This window comes from Conger conger, chromosome 18 (assembly GCF_963514075.1).
Source record: "Conger conger chromosome 18, fConCon1.1, whole genome shotgun sequence".
In the NCBI taxonomy this organism is placed as follows: Eukaryota; Metazoa; Chordata; class Actinopteri; order Anguilliformes; family Congridae; genus Conger; species Conger conger.
Window position 1 is genome coordinate 25320273 of NC_083777.1, and position 19086 is coordinate 25339358.

The 19086-nt window shown below is 45.6% G+C and overlaps 2 protein-coding genes and 1 long non-coding RNA gene across 3 annotated transcripts; 1 reads left to right on the plus strand and 2 right to left on the minus strand.

Moving 5' to 3' along the window:
* On the minus strand, nt 1-1622 carry wu:fj16a03 (uncharacterized protein LOC335475 homolog). Its single transcript, XM_061227429.1, has 3 exons — nt 1516-1622; nt 1047-1151; nt 1-220 (listed from the first exon to the last, which is right to left on the minus strand). The coding sequence occupies exons 1-3, from the start codon at nt 1562-1564 to the stop codon at nt 135-137; spliced, it is 240 nt and encodes a 79-aa protein (XP_061083413.1). The 5' UTR covers nt 1565-1622; the 3' UTR covers nt 1-134.
* A 4983-nt stretch (nt 1623-6605) lies between these two features.
* LOC133117913 (nuclear factor 7, brain-like) lies at nt 6606-11000 on the minus strand. Its single transcript, XM_061227430.1, has 6 exons — nt 10247-11000; nt 9752-9847; nt 8108-8338; nt 7861-7883; nt 7651-7769; nt 6606-7177 (listed from the first exon to the last, which is right to left on the minus strand). Exons 1-6 carry the CDS (start codon nt 10640-10642, stop codon nt 6612-6614), a joined length of 1431 nt encoding a protein of 476 aa, XP_061083414.1. The 5' UTR covers nt 10643-11000; the 3' UTR covers nt 6606-6611.
* LOC133117915 (uncharacterized) lies at nt 8245-17391 on the plus strand. Its single transcript, XR_009706336.1, has 3 exons — nt 8245-8359; nt 12948-13076; nt 17135-17391. It is a non-coding gene; the product is annotated as an uncharacterized LOC133117915 (long non-coding RNA).
* The last annotated feature ends 1695 nt before the right edge of the window (nt 17392-19086 follow it).

The window sequence follows — 19086 nt, forward strand, 5'->3', positions numbered from 1 at the left end:
TCGCTTGGCGTACAGCTTTATTTGTGTGTGCCTGTCCCGGGCCGGGCCCCCCCAGACAGCTGTGGTTGGGTTACAGAGCTGGACATGAGGACAGAGCTGTGCTCGGTGCGCTCTGGCGCCCTCTGCTGCCCGGATTAGGCATTGCAGCGGTTCGTGTTGCAGCACGTCCAGCCTGGCCTTGAGCAGAACTCCAGAGTGGTGCAACCCTTGTCCCCTGTACCTGCAGCGAGAAAACAGCACAGTGTGTCGGCCGTTAAATGCTACTAACCTAGTATTACCATTGCCTGCTGTGTGCCCAGCAATACCGCAAGCAGCTCTTTTCTCCTCTTTGCACTGTATGTACATTCATATCAGCTATTAAATCTCACATCATTAGCCCTACATGTTAACCATGAACTATCGCATAATCCCACATCTTAAATCAAGTGTTTTGAACCCTCGACACCCCTCCCCATTTCAGCAGTACAGAGTGTTATTGGCGAATAGCCACACACTCTCTTCAACAACACCTGAAACAAAGTGCAGTCATGCCTGGGGCCAATAGGAGGAACAACAGCAGTGAAGGTCACTTTGATTGGTTTATTTCCAGGGTGTTTTAAGCTTAAGGTTTTTCTTAACATCCCCCAACATGATCAGAAGACGTGGGAATCCATGTGATCTGCTCTGGGTCAGTTTAACCTGTAGATACCCGGCTACTCCAAAGAATAGACAAACAATTCCCCAATAAGTCTGTTCTACGAGCCTATTGCCCTCTATTTGCCCTCAGTTATGTTCTAAAAAAGGGAACACATTTTTGTCTAAAATTGGCTATGGAAGATTCAATCCTGCCCCCGATTCAATCAACATTTGTTCTTAATGCAGATTAACAGTTTTATGCAAGTTTCAATTCTTTGTCTTCACAAGTTTTAGTGACGTACTTTGTGAACAAAATGTCTGAATGGTTGCCTTTATTTGTAAGTTTTGTTTTGATGAGTGAAAAACAAATTTGCTCAGTGTGGTCATGCCATAATGTGCGTTTGTTCTGTGGAAGATGCTCCCTGTCTTACCTTTTGTGTAGCAGGCCTGGGGGACTTTACTTTTGCACCGGAGCAAATCATTTCTGACAAATAGGAAGTCCTCACCAATGCACTCAATGTAGTACTCTTGTTGTGCTGTGTGTGAGAGAAAGACATAGGGGTGAAGGATGAGGAACAGCTGGTCTATACGCCCCTGTCCTCACCTCTAGAGTACTTGATATCTCAACCTTTTTCTGTATTTGATAGAATGATTTGTCCTCCCATCCCGGTCACAAATCACATGTGTTATGTATTATGACACAATTTGGTTGAGTAAAGTACACAAACGATGTGTGGCTCAAGAAAAAAAAAGAAAGCATCGTTGTTGTAACCAACTTGGAGGAGACAAGCAGACAACCACAGAAGAAGAGCCACTGCGCTATGACAGAGGGATGTCCCTGGGGCTCAGAGCCCTGCGAATGCGGTGTGAAATCAGGAGGACGGGGTGCCGATAGCCTACCTGCGCACAGAGGCAGCAGCAGCAGAAGCGCCAGCCAGGCTTTGTTCATGGTGAAATCGGTGTGTGTGTGTCGAGAGACGGCTAATGTGACTGAGAGCTCTGAGAGATGTCTGTCTTGTCTGTGGTCTGGCTGCGCGAGTCCTATTTATAGTGCCCTGCGAGTTATGCGCACGTGCGTGTGCACGTTTGGGTACGTGGAGGGTCAACAACTTTCTCTTCATGTTGACTGAAATTCTTGCCCGTGCTCTGGAATTAAAGGGATAATTCCCAGAATTTTTAAGAATTTTCTTTCACAGGGAAGGGAATGGAGTGAAGCAGGCTCCGGAAAAGCGGTACGGATATGCACAGCACTCACTTCCCAAATGTGAATTTCATTACATTAATGCTATTTGGCAGATGCTCTTATCCAGAGCGACGTACAGTTGATTAGACTAAGCAGGAGACGATCCTCCCCTGGAGCAATGCAGGGTTAAGGGCCTTGCTCAAGGGCCCAACGGCTGTGCGGATCTTATCGCGGCTACACCGGGGATTAGAACCACTGACCTTGCGGGTCCCAGTCATTTACCTTAACCTCCACCTTAACCTTAACAACTACGCATTATGTGTGGCCTGTAGCGTAGATGTGTAGTAAATGTGCATCAGCAGTAGTAATGCATTACTTCATAGTATATAAATAATATAAAATAAATATATAAAATATTCCAGTGATGCAGCGATTGCATTGTCCTCATGACCCCTTTTTATGTCCTCCCAGAATATTTTATAACACTGGTGTTGACTTATCACCTTTACCATTTCAATAATATTTAGAAACAAGAAATTTAATTATCTCAAAAGATTTATATGCTGTCTGTTCTGGCTCCATGGTGGTGGAACGAACTCCCCTTTGAGGTCAGAGCAGCAGAATCTCTTTCCATCTTCAAGCGCAAACTGAAGACGCACCTCTTCAAGCAGCACCTCTCCCTGTCCCTCCCTACCTCCCTGTAAACCTTAATTATTGTCTTTGTGATTTACTTGTGTATCAGGATGTTTTAGTTTGGCTAGGTAGGCAGTGTTTGGCTAGTTAAGGGGTTTGTTCATACATTTGCGTGTTGCGGTAGTACGATAAAAAAAATAAAAGACATCAAATAGGCCCTGGTCCTTGTTGTGCAGGTAGCAGTTGAAATTGTACTTCCCTCTAGGGTCTTTTAGCGCACTCATCCCTGGTTATGGGTATGCACTGCACTGTTGTACGTCGTCTGCCAAATGCCATTGATGTAATGTATTGTCATGTAAAAATACATCATAGATATGCTCTTTTGTTGCTATGATTTCCAGAAGATTTATAGTTCACAAAATTTCACCATCAGGAAAATACAACTTTTTAAACTATCTGGTCAGTTCAGTTTGAGGAAAGCAGTGATATAATATATAAGCAAGCAAAAAAGAATCATGGTAATTTAAATCAGTTTAAAACAAAGTGGTGATAGTTCAAAGCCAGCTGATTACAATAAAAAGGCTAGATTGAACACAAGTGCCATCTTGCATTGAATGACTATAGATATATACAGTATATGAGTAAGGGACAACATTCTCTCTACAGACACCATGGCAGGACACGGGTTTTCACGGGTTCAGCATTTCAAGGAAAAGGAAACGGCTTCTCTGTGAATTTGTCTGTGAAGGTGTAGATGAGTGATGTGTTGCTCCTGTCGCGGAAAGGTCACCTGTCCTTTCTCATAGTCGAGGACTGCCTTAATCCCAGGGCTTTTTCAGTGTGAGGGGGATCGGGGACTGGGTGCAATCTCCAAACAGCTTTCCATATCTCTGTACTATAGCCCAATAACCCTGAAACAGATTAATGTTCACAACCCCCCTTCCTGCAGATAGACTCCTTCACGACGCCGATGTCCCTGTTGGGTTTGTTCCCCACCTGTATGTCCCAGCAGTGTCCCAGCAGTGCCTGCTGCCCCCAGCACACCGCTTCTGGCTGCTCTCCATGGTAACATCAGTGAGTACGTGGCCGGCCCTTAAATACACCGGGGATTGATCCACCAGCCTTGTGGGTCTCAGGCATATACCTTAACGACTACTAGGCTACAGGCTAAAATAATTGAAAGCTCCTGATCTTCTAGATTTTTAAGTACATTTGTCGTCCCCCCCCCCCCACTTCAAGCACTGTTTGTACTGATTTCAAAATCTGAATCGATTGCTAATACGCTAGGCTATTAGAACATGTATGCATATGGATAAATGAGTCTAGTGTAGATCTTATTGTGTTGTGCTGCTGTATGGACCTCATCAACAGCCCTTATGCTCTACATTGATTTATTGATTCATTGATTCATTATCCAGCTGGGGGCTGGAGCCTATCCCAGCATACATTGGGCGAAAGGCAGGAATACACCCTGGACAGGTCGCCAGTCCATCGCAGGGCACACACACCATTCACTCACACACTCATACCTATGGGCAATTTAGACTCTCCAATCAGCCTAACCGGCATGTCTTTGGACTGTGGGAGGAAACCGGAGTACTCGGAGGAAACCCATTCAAACACGGGGAGAACATGCAAACTCCACACAGAGAGGCCCCGGTCGACGGGGATTCGAACCCAGGACCTCCTTGCTGTGAGGCAGCAGTGCTACCGTCTACAATCAGTATATCTTCTATTTCCAAAGAAGAAGACAAAAAAGAGATGGGACTCCTTCCAAAACCCAATACACATACTATAAATAACAAAATATTGGGCTGTAGCCTAGTGGCTGAGGTACATGACTGGGACTTGAAAGGATGGTGGTTTAAGCCCTGGTGTTGATGAGATCCGCATAACTGTTCGGCCCTTGAGTAAGGCCCTTAACCCCATATTGCTCCAGGGGGGATTGTTAGTCTAATCAACTGTAAGTCCCTTTGGATAAAAGTGTCAGCTAAATAACTGTAAAGTAATCTAATGACTTGTGCTCGCTGCAAATACATGTAAATGAGGAGGCAGCCTTCAGGGAAGGGTGAACACTTTGTAAACACTTCGGAACTGATCACGAGCATCGGGTTGGTATATTTCCTGCTTTACAATCAAAAATGAAATCGCCTGTCCAGAAGATAATTGCTAATTCAATCATGGAAAATCTGTGCAAGTACCCATGCATAGTATGTGCAGCAAAGTGTTTGTTTTAAAGTCCTCCCTCAGCTTCAGTGCAATTTCACACCTCTTTGGTTCGTTGAATAAGGCATTCCTCTTGTAGCAAAGTGAATATATTAGTCTAGAGCTCATGTATTTTCGCAGATGCAGAAGTGAACTTACAACTTCTCACCAACTTAGTTCCCGGTACTTACTGTACTGCACTGTGTCCAGCATCTTCTCCCAGACCTTAAACTTTAGGCGATCCCAGATGTGTGGCCAGATCTATCAGTGTCCCTATCGCTGAGTCTGGGCCCTGCAGTGTGCAATTAGTCCTGCAGTTACAGGCAATGGTGAGAGACACTGAGGTGTTGGAAGTCTCAAAAAGAATCCAGAGATCCTTGTAGACTCCTCCACCCAGAGGAAGTAATGGTGCTCCTTATTTGATAATAATAATAATAATAATAATAATAATAATAATAATAAAGATAGTAATATACTTTATTTAAACTCAATAGCATCATAGGTCAAGACGTTAAAATGAAAAGAAAACATTAAAATCACAGACCTCTTTTCGTGATGGTTGAGTGGACAAGCCTGGTTCTGGAGTTATTGAACAGTATATAAGTATGAATTTATATTAGCTAGCGGTTACACAGAAGAATTATATTATTAATACAATTTAACCGTATTGCTGTGTGATTATGTAATCATTTGCCACAGCTAGTTTCTGTCTACGTGTATGAGCGTGGCGGTTTTCAAGCATTGCTGTTTCAATTTCTGAAAAGATTCAAACTTCTGCTTCAGTGGCTTGAGACAGACTTTCACTTCCACTTGAAACATGCAGAGAATAACAGCCTCAATCTGATGGTTGGCCTACCGACAATCAACAGTCAGGGAAAGGGGAACTCACTGTAACACCAACCAGTGTTATAAAGTTCTGCTAACTTTTTGCCCCTAAAATTACATGAGTAATTTCATGCAGATCACACAGTTGAAACTTTACAACAGGCTGTATCTGGCTGGTTTCAGTGGGTGTCTCCCTCTAGTGATGGACTTGCAGTCACTGTAGATTGATAAGAAACCGAATCCTGACTCTAGCTGTCCAAAGTGTCCTGCTCATCAGCATTCTTTGTGGGGTCTTTCTGAGTTAACACAAGCAGGAATCCAGACGTAGACATTCTCTCTGCAGTTAGCTCAGAGGAACTAGTTTTTCCTTTCAGAATGTAAGTCTGGGTAAACTGTACTGAGTAGACATTAACGTATTTGCAGAATGGAATAAAATAAAATAGAATTGGCTTGATTGGTGTCCCTTTTGGGTTTTCACCAGACATTCTGTTTCCTGATATCACTCACTGCCGGAATACACACTTCCACGAGAGTACTATATAGAATATAGAATCACTGTAACAACAAAACAAAAAAAAACGGCGCAGAAGTTCAATTTAAACGGCTTGTCTATCCAGTGCCCAGGCACTCCCTGCAGAAGCTGTGGACGACCGGGTCCTGGAAGACATAACAGCGCACTGGGCTGGTCAGGTCATCCTCCAGGGAGCTCAGCCTGACGACCATCGCCAACAGCTTCTGAGCCAGCTCTTACCCATAAAGCCACGTACGGATAACCGCATTTATATGAATATGTGCATACGCAACTGTACAAGACTACTGCATTAGGCAATTGAGCACAGAAAAGCATTTGAATCCAAAACAATTATGCGCTTGACTCAGGTCTGATATACTGTACACTTGTTTTTGGGTGGTTTCAATGATTTGAAGGTCTTTTGTCATTTGTCTCCTGAATACAGCCCAATCATATACAGGGATAATCCGGTAATAAAAAAGCATTCATCATAGTTCATTCATCCTTTCATTCATATCCATAGTTCATGTTACATTTTGTACAGGTGAAAACATTTATTTCTCTACCTCATTTGAACACAAATTTACAAAGGATCCAATGTTTCTAGACACGCAAAGATGTTATACACGCTACTTAGAGTTACTGGTATGATGGTACTGTTACGGACACGTTGACCGGGCATATCTTTAAGGCACCAGAGTTTTTCCCGTCGGTATTCAGACAGGGAGAGAAGTAAGGGAAGAGGGGTTCGGTGAAGGTCTCTTTGAACGTGTAAATGTGCGACATGTCTCGCGGGTCGAAGAAGGACACCTTCCCGCCCTCGTAGTCCAGCTGAACTCTGACCCGCCTGGGCTTCCTCTTCAGAGCCAATGGCACGCCGAAGGGGGTGGTCCCCGCGCTGAACTCCGCCCCTTTGGCCAGGCCGACGGCCCACAGCCCGCCCTGGGGGCTGACGGAGACCGGCCCCTTGCGGGCGACCGACGCCCGGGCCACGCCCAGGGTCCAGGCGGTCTTGTCCCCCACCTCCACGTCCCAGCAGTGGTGTCCCGAGGCGAAGGCCGGGCGGCCCAGCAGACCCACGGTGCTGTCGAAGCGCTCCGGGTTGTCGGGCAGCGGGAGAGACGCCTGCCCGTCCCACGTCTCCCGCAGGCAGTCGGAGATGCGCAGGTCAGGGTGTGCCGAGTTCACGTCCAGGCTGACGGGGGCTGTGGAGGGAAGGGGCGTGGGGGGAACAACACGTGATACATAAAAAAACAAACCTGAGATTAATCAAGAAGACTTTCTGCAATGACATACTGACAGTCATCTAGAAATAATACTTTAACTACCGTCATGTCAATTAAAATGGAACTATCAAGTATATAATAAAGTGTGTAATATAATTATAGACAATATCTACATCGCATAAAAAAAAAGACTTGCTGTCTTTATATGTGTATTTACCTCTTTTTTTTTTTTACTTGGGCCAGTCCATAGAATATTGGAAAATGATGATGAAGTTTAGCAGAAAACTTAGATTAACAAACCGTAACTGTCTCTTTAAAACGGGGGAAAGTGGGAGCGATAAACCACCAAACCGTCTTTTAATGTTTAACCGGGTAAATGATCGTACGTCTTAGACACGCAGGTCAATACTCTGTATTCTTCCACTCTTTGAAACGCGTGATCCGCGACTCACTGTACTGAACGAAGCCCTGCATCTTCTCCCACACGCTGAACCCCAGGGAGCCCAGGTGTCCGGCCACGTCTATCAGAGCCCCCGAACGCGGTGCCGCGTCCCGCGGTTTGCTCTCCGCTCTGAAATGTCAAAGCAGGAGCCAGTGAGTCTACATCGCATGACTCAGCAGGTTTGGGCACTAGGCTCTGAGAGAATAGTACATTCACGTACCTCTCCTTGACGCTCTTGTAACCCTGAAACAAAAAAACAAAAAAAATCTGTTGACATTTTTATTGCATCGTGGGAGAAATTTTTTGTCTCTCAAAATGTTTAAGACGATAACAATATTGTGTGTTGTTAATATCACATCGTGGGAGAACTGCTATCCCTTGAATAATTAAGACAATAGCAAGACCGCATGGTGGGGAAACACTGGTCCCCCTGACTGATTAAAAGAATAACAGCATAATGCCTAAACCTCGAGGAATGAGCTGTCCTTGGTGTCGATCAAACGCTCGACGTCTGCGATGGTCTCCGTGAGAGTCGCGATGTCCTCTGTCAGACGGCGGAGCCTCTCGTTCACGAGCGCCGTCTTCATCTTCTCTTCCTCCCTCAACGTCGCCAGTCTGGCCTGCTCTTCGTCCCTCAGGAACCGCTGGAGCTTCAGGAACTCTGCCTTGATCTGCCTGCTCACATTCTGGGCCTGCGACTGCCAGGAGAGAGAGGTGGAGTGAGTATCATTGTGGAGCGTGGTGAGTATCGTTGTCGGGCGTGGATAGCATTGCTATGGATCGTGATGAGTATTGTTGTTGAGCATGGATAGCATCGCTATGGATCATGGTGAGTATCGTTGTTGAGCATGGATAGCATCGCTATGGATCGTGATGAGTATTGTTGTTGAGCGTGGATAGCAAATTTGTAACTGCAAATACGTTAATGTCTACTCAGTACAGTTTACCCAGACTTACATTCTGAAAGGAAAAACGAGTTCCTCTGAGCTAACTGCAGAGAGAATGTCTACGTCTGGATTCCTGTTTGTGTTAACTCAGAAAGACCCCAGAAAGAATGCTGATGAGCAGGACACTTTGGACAGCTAGAGTCAGGATTCGGTTTCTTATCAATCTACAGTGACTGCAAGTCCATCACTAGAGGGAGACACCCACTGAAACCAGCCAGATACAGCCTGTTGTAAAGTGTCAACTGTGTGATCTGCATGAAATTACTCATGTAATTTTAGGGGCAAAAAGTTAGCAGAACTTTATAACACTGGTTGGTGTTACAGTGAGTTCCCCCTTCCCTGACTGTTGATTGTCGGTTGGCCAACCATCAGATTGAGGCTGTTATTCTCTGCATGTTTCAAGTGGAAGTGAAAGTCTGTCTCAAGCCACTGAAGCAGAAGTTTGAATCTTTTCAGAAATTGAAACAGCAATGCTTGTTACGGACCGTGGTTATCATCGTTACGGACCGTGGTTATCATCGTTACGGACCGTGGTTATCATCGTTACGGACCGTGGTTATCATCGTTACGGACCGTGGTTATCATCGTTACGGACCGTGGTTATCATCGTTACGGACCGTGGTTATCATCGTTACGGACCGTGGTTAGCATCATTACGGACCGTGGTTATCATTGTTACGGACCGTGGTTATCATCGTTACGGACCGTGGTTATCATCGTTACGGACCGTGGTTATCATCGTTACGGACCGTGGTTATCATCGTTACGGACCGTGGTTATCATCGTTACGGACCGTGGTTAGCATTATACTGGAGCGTGGCGAGTGCTGTCTTAGACCAGGGGTGGCTAACCCTTGGTCCTGGAGAGCCGCAGGGTGTGCTGGCTTTTGTTTTCACCATAAAATCAGCAACCAATTCAGAGCCAGGAACCAGGTGAGTCGACTTAACTGTGTAATCAACTGCTTTAATTAATCAATTAACTGCTGAGTAACAATGAAAGGCAGCACACCCTGCGGCTCTCCAGGACCAGGGTTGGCCACCCCTGTCTTAGACAATGGGTGGAATTATAAGTGTGTGTGTGTTACAGTGTGTTACAGTGCTACAGAGCATAGTTAGCATTGTTATGGAGCACATCACTGTGCTTTGCTACCAGCATCTCACATACCCTGATGTGGCGCGCCGTGTGGTCGCTAGCCGCTCGCTCCTGACTGAAGGTTTCCAGTTTCACACGCAGACTCTGGAGCTGAGAGCGCAGCATCTCCTGCCATGACAAGAGGAGGAGGAGGGAAGACGAGAGGAGAAAGGAGGAGCGGAGACAAATGGGACAGGGAATGGATGTGAGAGGAGAGCGGAAGAGAGGGGAGATATTGAGGGAAATGATGCGCAGGCAGAGATTGAGAGGAGAGGAAAGACATCGGACAGGAAAGGAGATGAAAAGAGTGTGTTAATAGAATTAAACGAGATTGATTAACCACAGAATATTACAATTGGCCATGATGTTGACTGGCAACATTACTCATATCTGGAGAACGGAAAGGAAAAACAGAGATTGATAGTGCAATGAAGGCACACACAAGTATGCCTGAACACACACACACACACACACACCCACACACACTACATCCCCGTGTTCTCACAAGGTAGAATTTTCACGCGGTACCTTGTACGTCAGCGTTGCGTCCCGGACCGACCGTTGGGTGTGTTTCAAGTGCTGCTCCGACTCCAGGCATTCTGGGCAGAACAGCTGCCCGCAGTCCTCACAGAACATCCCGGCGTCTTCCCCGTGCTTCTCGCACACCCCCGCCCCGCTGGCGCCCCCCTTCTCCAGCCGGTACGCTTCCACAATGTTGCGGAGCGTCATGTTAGGGGTGCCGCGATCGAAAGAACTCTTCCGGCGACAGACGGGGCACTCCCTCCCGGGAATGCGTATCCAGGCCTCCGCCAGGCAGCTTTCACAGAAGCTGTGCTGGCAAGGGAGGCTAACGGCCTCCCGAAAGAGCCCAAAACAGACGGGACAGGAGAGCTCTGCCTCCAGGGCGGTGGATGACTGTGCCATGCTCGCTCTCTCACCTGGACGAAGTCTCCCAAACGCCGAGGTACCGACGCCGAGGTCACTGACTCAACGGCAGTCACTGGAAGCTGTTGCGAGTTATAATCCGCCTCTCCCTTGACACACGTGAAGTTTACAAGTGGATCTTTTTTTTATATATTAACCCGTAGGCATAAATGTGATCAAAGTTTTCTTTATCTTTATGCCAGCATTCCGACGTCACAGTTCACAGATAGTCAGAAGCATAACAGAGTCTGGAAGTCATTGCATCATGCATGATTAAAACCTGAACCATTTCCCGGAGTCTACAATGCCAAAACAAGTTTTTTTAAATGTATTGCTTCTCACAGTTAAGCATTTGGTTAAGTTTACAAAATATGAAATGTTACATGTACTGTGTAACTTAATGTTTACTTACAGTTCATTATAACAAGATAACAAGAACTTGAAATGGATGCATGTTGATCCTATTGTCACATTATCAGATTTATTTAAAGCTCTTACCCCGCGACGCCTCTGTGGACTAATGTGACTTATTAGCGCTTATTGCAACCTGTCCTAGCGGCTCGGTCCGTGAGAACTCACGCCAAGGTTGGGAGACTGAGCTGGACTTTGATTCGACAGGCCGGTCATGCAGGTGCGGCATCGCCCTCGTTCCAGAACACCGACACTCGAGACGCTAAACATGACGGGTCTCAAGATTACGAAACTTCGTTTTCCCGAGATAGCGAGTGAACATTGGGGCTTAGGTGACGCGCAGCAATGTACATACTATCTGTAATAGGAAGGCGTTTCGCTACTTCGGCCCGAGTCAGGCCAAATGTGACGCAGTGATCATCGTGCTCCTGCTTCTTTGACATTGGCCCACGTAGCTACACATAATGTGTTTCCTGCAATGATAATGGCATGTCTTGAAATCTCGAGGAAACAAAGAAAGGTATCCCGTTACCACGGGGAAATGGCTTGGCATTCTAGGGCTTCCATAAATTGCTGTGATTTTATTAATCTAATTGTATCAACCTTACATAAAACCTATCGAACTGAAGCATTACCAGTGCCTTTCAATGGGTGGCGCCAGAGTACTGCTAAATGAGCTCCATGACCCACTTGTTGTAAGCTCTTCAGCTAGTCATATTAAATTATGACACAGCTCAAATAATTTAATATTATTATTTCAAGTTGCTGTCAATATTTCACGAGGCGACGTCTTATATTCATTTTAATCTGCTGTTTGCTCAGTCTGATGGATGGAAGTATCATGGGACCGGTTTGAGGTGTGTCTGAGTGCAGTAGCAATTGAAATCGCATCAACTCAGCGTGGGTCCGTGAATGGTTACTGCACTGTGCTGCCTCCCTCTCTGTCTATTTCCATCTCTCTGTCTCTCTCTCTGTCTCTCTCTCTCTCTCTGTCTCTCTCTCTATCTCTCTCTCTCTCTCTCTCCCCCCCCCCTCTCTCTCTCTCTCTCTCTCTCTCGATCTCTCTATGTGATGCTCCCCTCATAACCCCTCTCTGTCAGAATTCTTCAATTTAAAGGGGTTTTATTGCCATGTTAAACTGAGCTGCTGAAGCAAGAGATACTAATAACTGCAGAGAACAACAAACAATTACATAACTAAAATAATATGTGGGAGAAGATGAATGCATATATGTCTAACTGTCTCTGGCACTCTTTTACCTATCTCTCTCTCTCTCTCTCGACTGAAATTCAAATAAGCTTTATTGGCATGGTAAGGGTACACTTGCATTGCCAAAGCATACACAGACATAACAAACATAACAAATAGGCAAAAACAAATTGCACGACAATAAACATACCGAATAAATAAATAATCTATTTCATTAATCAAATGATTTTAAATTGCTCTTTATTTAATCTAAATTGTACAGCACTTACTATTCATAATTTACTATAGTAGATATTTATTTTCTACTATATTTATTTTCTAGAGTTACTCTCTCTCTCTCTCTCTCTCTCTCTGTATTTCTCTTTCTCTCAATCCCACTGTTCCCCTCTAAAACCGGAATGGAGGGCAGCAGGTAACCTTGGTGTAATCTGATATCCTCAGTGTCAGACTGTTGCCGAATGGGGTCTCTGCTCCCATGACTAGTGATGGCATCTTTGCCCTGAAGCAACCTGAAGGCGGTGGAGGGGGTGGGGGTGGAGTGGAGGGGAATGGGAAGAGTGGGGGGAGAAGACCCCTGGATGTCATTTTGTTCACCAAGCCTTTCGCAGGGGATAATTAAGCTGAAAGGTAAGTAACATCAGTCCCTTTTTTTAATGGTGGGTGATGGATTGATTTTCAATTACAGCTGCTGAAACATTGATGAGTGTTTATCGCTGGGGCTCGACGGCCTGGAATGGAAAAAGTGCCCAGTGGGGCCAGGTGGCAGCTATGCATGAAACGCAGCTGATGTGGAATTCTTTCATTGACAGATCAGGTCAGTTGAGTGAAGAATTTATTTTCTTTTTTAAAATAAAGGATCAATTGGCAAGTTTTGCTTTGAAAGGGTATAGCAAGGGCTCATATAGACACAGCTCTAGACTCTAGAACACAGACTGTACACAGCTCTAGACTCCAGAACACAGACTGTACACAGCTCTAGACTCCAGAACACAGACTGTACACAGCTCTAGACTCTAGAACACGGACTGTACACAGCTCTAAACTCCAGAACACAGACTGTACACAGCTCTAGACTGTAGAACACAGCCTGTACACAGCTCTAGACTCTAGAACAAAGACTGTACACAGCTCTAGACTCTAGAACACTGACTGTACACAGCTCTAGACTCTAGAACACAGACTGTACACAGCTCTAGACTGTAGAACACGGACTGTACACAGCTCTAGACTCTAGAACAAAGACTGTACACAGCTCTAGACTCTAGAACAAAGACTGTACACAGCTCTAGGCTCTAGAACACAGACTGTACACAGCTCTAGGCTCCAGAACACAGACTGTACACAGCTCTAGACTCCAGAACACTGACTGTACCTAGTCTCAACATGTCCCCCGCCCTCCATGTCTCAGAAGTGTATATAGTATTGAGTGTGGCTTGTAGAGAGATGATTGGTGGCCCTGCGTTCGGCAGCAGGAGCGGGGGACCTGATGTCAAAAGGTGCTGGGAGGCGCTAGGTGCATGTTTCAGCCAGCCGGGAGCGCAATGCTCATTAATCAACCTTCATGGGGTCAACCGCTACGTTTCAGCCTCAATGATCCATCTGAAATTTATGGAGTCATTACAGAGAGGGAGGGAGGGAGGGGGGAGAGAGAGAGAGAGAGAGAAGGAGAGAGAGGGAGAGGGAGAGAGGATGATGGAGTGTGGCGTTCTTCTATCAGCCGGTTGACAGAGGGGGGCACACGGCTCACGTGCCGGGCTGCAGTGTAAATGTCTCCCAGTGAGTAAATGAATGGGCTCCTTAATGGAAGCGTAGCGGTGTCTGAGAGAGGGCAACTCTTCATTCAGTTTCCCATTTCTCAACCGGCACGCTCCGTTCTTTGATTGATGGAGCAACAGTAGGGTTCATGTGTGGGTGTACCTGCGCGTATGTGTGGGGGAACTTAATTGACTTTAAAAAAAAAAAAAGGGCGTCAGGGGGGATTGTCGATAACTTGCCACCAGGTTTCCGGCGGGTTTGTTTCGGAGAATCGACTTGGCACCACGTTCCGTCCCAAAACAGAAACGTTGCTGGCGCTTCTCCTAAAGAGATGTGTTGCCGATACATATCCTTTCCGATTAATATGGGAAAACGCCCCGGCTCGTATCAGCACAGGTAGGAACCGGCTCTTGAATTGCTGATGCTTGTCTCTGTTTGCTGAGCAGCAGTGCTTTCTTGATAGCCAGGAGCCGGAATGGCAGCCTAACGCATGCCTCATCATCCAGTTTCCCCATGTGAGTGCTTCTCTTAGGAGACTGTCGGCTCAGATACAGTTGAGAGACTTTGAGTGCAGTTAGGAGACTGTAAGCTAAGCACAGTCAAATAAGGGTGGAGTAGGGACAAAGTTTGTGGTGGTGGGGATTTATACTGCTCACCTGGGAGAGCTCTGCAACAGGTGGAGAGATGTGTGACTTCATGTATTTGGCATAGGAATTGATTGTGCAATCACGTAAGCCCTTTAGGTTAAAAACAGGCATGTACATCTAATTAATTCAGTGCTTATATTAATAAATGTTGGGTTAAATTATGGCACATTAGGGCGGTCGGTAGCGTAGTGGTTAAGGTACATGACTGGGATGTGCAAGATCAGTGGTTCGATCCCCGGTGTAGCCACAATAAGATCTGCACAGACATTGGGTCCTTGGGCAAGTCCCTTAACCCTGCATTGCTCCAGGGGAGGATTGTCTCCTGGTTAGTCTAATCAACTGTACGCACACACACGTAGCAGTGAACTGTTTCAAGCACCAATGATTAGCAAGGACTGACATTTTTAGCCTGGATGTGAGTTCCACAAAATGTGACAATCATCTACTGTATACTTTTTTAAAATTATATTTGCTTGTTTGAATGATGTACTGCAATTGTCAGTTTATCCATTCTCTTTTCTCATGTGACAAATAAAAGCATAAATGATCGCAGTGAAGCGATATTATGAATATTACTAGAAATTGAAAGAGACTGAGTGGAAACGGGCCTGGTTTTGTAGATGAAGGCTGCCCATTAGTCAGTGGTTTTGTGTAGCATTTGTGTAGAAACTCTTATTCAGCATAGCATCTTTCTATCCTGGGCTCTCTCTCCTCTTTTCTGCCTTTTTTTCCCCCCAATCATCTCCTCTCATGAACTCATCTCTTGCTGTCTCATGTCTTCTCTTCCTGTTCCCGTCTCGAATCCCTTTTTTTCATCTCCTCTCCCTTCTCTCCTCTCCCGTTCCTCTTCTCGCCTACATCATTCTTCCCCTCATCTTTATTCAGCCCTTCAGTCCTCCAGCTCTCCGCTCGCTCCTGTCTCTTCTCTCCTGTCTCCTCTCTCTCCCCCTCATCCTCCTCCTCCTCCTCCTCCTCTCTTCTCTCACACATCTTCACCTCTTGCCTCTACCCTGTCCGTGCCTGGCTGGCAGTCCTCTGCCGCGAAACCCAGGCGATTATGACAATCCGAGTGAGAATACAGAGAGCGAGAGTTTGGCCAGGAACTCACAGCCCACGGAACAATCTGTAGTCGGGCAGCAGTCCGGTTTGCTTCGGGAAAGTAAGTGGTCTTGAAAGGGTAATTGCACCCTCCAACTTTTTCAGTTGTAAGCGTGTTTATATGCATTACATTACATTACATGTCATTTGGCTGACACTTTTATCCAAAGGCGACTTACAGCTGACTAAGCAGGACACAATCCTCCCCTGGAGCAATGCAGATTTAAGGGCCTTGGTTGAGAGGTTCAGCTGTTTTTTCAGACCAAATGTTAGAATGGGGAAGAAATGTGATCTAAGTGACTTTGACTGTGGAATGATTGTTGGTGCCAGAGATCCCCTGGGAATTTTCACGCACAATAGTCTCTGGAGTTTGCAGAGAATGGTGCGGAAAACAAAAAAACATCCAGCGAACAGCAGTTCTGATTGGTTAGAGAACACTCTATGCAAATGAGATGCGCACGCCAATCTACCCACCGCAGAACGCTTAAAAAAAAATATATATAAAAAAATTATGTAGAAGGCAGAAGGAAGCTAAAACAGGAAATGCATTTACTCTTTAATACAACTTCTGTCCTGTGTTCTGCCTGCTGCAAGCTGGGCTGTGGGAGGCCTCTGTTTCAGCCCACCTCCACAGCAAGGCCACGGGATCACCTGTGATACTGAATATCTTTCAGCCACAATGCAGTCTGCAGTCAGGGATATCAGCCATCATTCTTTTTTCAGTCTTACTTCTTATAACAATGCAAAAGAAATACAGGAAACTAAGTTTGATATGGTTTCGCAAATTTGTGATAGATTAGCCACAAAATAAAATTGCAGCTATAAATAGACTATTTTTTTTACAAGGCATTCAGCAGATGCTCTGATCCTGAGTGACATTCAATGAAGTGCAGATCGAACACATGAACAATTTATTGCAAAGAATTGTTTTGCATGATTGGGTGCTCTGTTAGCTAGCTAGGCTACTATTGATTTGTTAGCTAAGCTAGTGCTACGTCACAAGCTAGTTAGTAAGCCGTTATCCACCAACCACATTTCACCTGCAGCTTGATAGTGTGTTAGCTAACAAGCTGCAGGTAAAATAGCGCTGAACATTGGATACAAATGCATGAAAAATAAGCTACATATTGGAATGTAGAATGTGCGTATAAGGTATTTGACACTTTTTTTAGTGTGATAATATTTTCACAAGCTTTTCAGTTTTTCTCAATACATCTCTGTGTTTGTAAGGACTCTCTCTCTCCTCTCTCTCCCTCTCTCCCCTCTCTTTCTCTCTCTCCCCTCTCTCTCTCCCTCCCTCTCCCCCTCTCTCTCTCTCCCTCCCTCTCTCCATATCTCTTTGCTATGCTCTGCTTTTCTTCCTACATGACAGATAGCAGCACGGTGATAGCGGGGGAACCATGCGGGGAGAGAGGCTCGGCTTCTTGTCTTCGTTTAAGAGGCTTATAAAAATGCCCACTGCGATCTGAAGCATACAAGACACTGAAAGACCAGGGCAAGGATGTGGTTTGCATGGCCTTTGGTTTCCATTTCCTTTTCCCTCCCGTTCTGATAAAGACACATCACGTCCCCTGCTGATGTTGGAACATTGCCTGTGCTCCTCCAATCATTCGTCCCTCTCTCTCACCTTTTCTTTCCCCCTTTCCCTCTCTCTCTTTCCCCCTTCCCCCTCTCTCTCTCCTTCTCTCTTTCCCCCTTTCCCCCTCTCTCTCCTTCTCTTTCCCCCTTCTCCTCTCTCTCTTTCCCCCTTTCCCCCTCTCTCTCCTTCTCTCTTTCCCCCTTCTCCTCTCTCTCTTTCCCCTTCCCTCTCTCTCTCTCTCTCTCTCTCTCTCTCTCTCTCTCTCTCTCTCTCTCTCTCTCTCCCTCCCTCCTTCTCTCTGGGCTCATTCCAATAGCTTATTTCTCTCCACTCCTTTCCAATACTTGTTCCTGACCCGGAAATTGATCGAGGTCCACCATGTTCCGTCTAGGAGCTAGAAGTAGAAGTTAGGAACTCCCAATCTTTCCTTTGAGCAGAAAACAAGTATGTTTTCGGAGAAGCCTGACGTATAAATGATCGACCTGTGGATCCACGTCTGATCACATGCGGAACTGACCTGGCTTCGAACTGATGTTTGAAGGAGTGAGGATATTCCATTAGGCTAAATCACGGTTTCTTTCTTCACTTATTTTTCTTTCATCTTTTCCTAGCCTCTCCCGATGGGTGGAGCTAGGGGCAGGAAGAGGGGAAAAAAATTAAGGTCTCTCTCTTTCTCTCATCCATACAAATATATGTATAACTGATGGCAGTCAAGGTGCTAGACAGCAGTCTCCCCGACCCCCTGCAGGCCCAGAGCTGGAGAACAGCAATTAATACACATATGCTCCTTCTCTTCTATCATATTCATCCTGGCAGTGAAGTTTTCAGGTGCCGTATTTCCGTTTGGAGATATTGGTGTAATTCGGAGAAAGTGGCTTGAAGTGTCAGTGATTAATGCCTGTAGCTACATTACACCGTCTCTGTAATCTCCATAGAGACGGTCCTGCCAAAATGAATGACAGCAGTGCTGATTCGGAGAACCCACCAACCACCCCCCCGATAATAAAATTCAGCTCGCCGTGCGTCTCATAAATTCAGATGATATATAGACTTCAGACAGGCAGGCATGGACAGACTTCTCTAATGGATAAATAACTATTCAGGCCCCCCATCCCCACCCCTCCAAAAGTGAGCATTTTAATATTAGACCTGACTGAACAGCACAGTCATGATTGTGTAAAGTAAGGTGATGAATTATTCATTTTGAAATATTAAGTCATATTTTATTGAAAGCGGTAAGTTTGGCCCCTCTTCGGTGGGGTTGAGAAATTCATTTTTAAATCAAAGCTCCCAAAAAACTTCCTTTCAAAGAATAGCTGGAAGCTCACAGAGGGGGAAAAAGCAGGTTAACCAGATGTCAATTAGACAGCACTGATTCTTGCACTACTTCATTGCGTTAGCACCTGTAGATCCTATTTGTGCTGAGAGTTCAGGGGATTTTCAGTGGTACAGGCAAATGTGTAAAGATGGCGGTACGTTTCCAGTAACACCAGGAACAAACGGACACCAGCTTTGCTTGTATATCTGACATAGTGCCTGAGAAAATAAACAGCTCTATTTTCGGGAGTGCTATAATCGGCTTGTGCTTTGTGTACTGACAATGTTCCACTGATCATGCATATTCATAACACCATGCAACTAAAGCTGGGCAATTTGTGTAATGTGTTTATAAAAGTTGCTTCCATTTCCCCCACCCAAAAAAAGTTGCCCTTTTTCCCTGCTCAGTTTTGCAACTTTTAATTGAA

What these genes read in the sequence shown, in the direction of transcription:
- wu:fj16a03 (XM_061227429.1), bottom strand. Translation starts at nt 1,564, where the DNA reads ATGAACAAAGCCTGGCTGGCGCTTCTGCTGCTGCTGCCTCTGTGCGCA. An exon ending in GCTGCTGCCTCTGTGCGCAG is followed by an intron (nt 1,152 to 1,515) that starts GTAGGCTATCGG and finishes TCTCACACACAG; the next exon opens with CACAACAAGAGTACTACATT. An exon ending in CCAGGCCTGCTACACAAAAG is followed by an intron (nt 221 to 1,046) that starts GTAAGACAGGGA and finishes TTCTCGCTGCAG; the next exon opens with GTACAGGGGACAAGGGTTGC.
- LOC133117913 (XM_061227430.1), bottom strand. Translation starts at nt 10,642, where the DNA reads ATGGCACAGTCATCCACCGCCCTGGAGGCAGAGCTCTCCTGTCCCGTC. An exon ending in AGGACAGCTCATTCCTCGAG is followed by an intron (nt 7,884 to 8,107) that starts GTTTAGGCATTA and finishes TTTTTGTTTCAG; the next exon opens with GGTTACAAGAGCGTCAAGGA. An exon ending in GCAGGGCTTCGTTCAGTACA is followed by an intron (nt 7,178 to 7,650) that starts GTGAGTCGCGGA and finishes TTCCCTCCACAG; the next exon opens with CCCCCGTCAGCCTGGACGTG.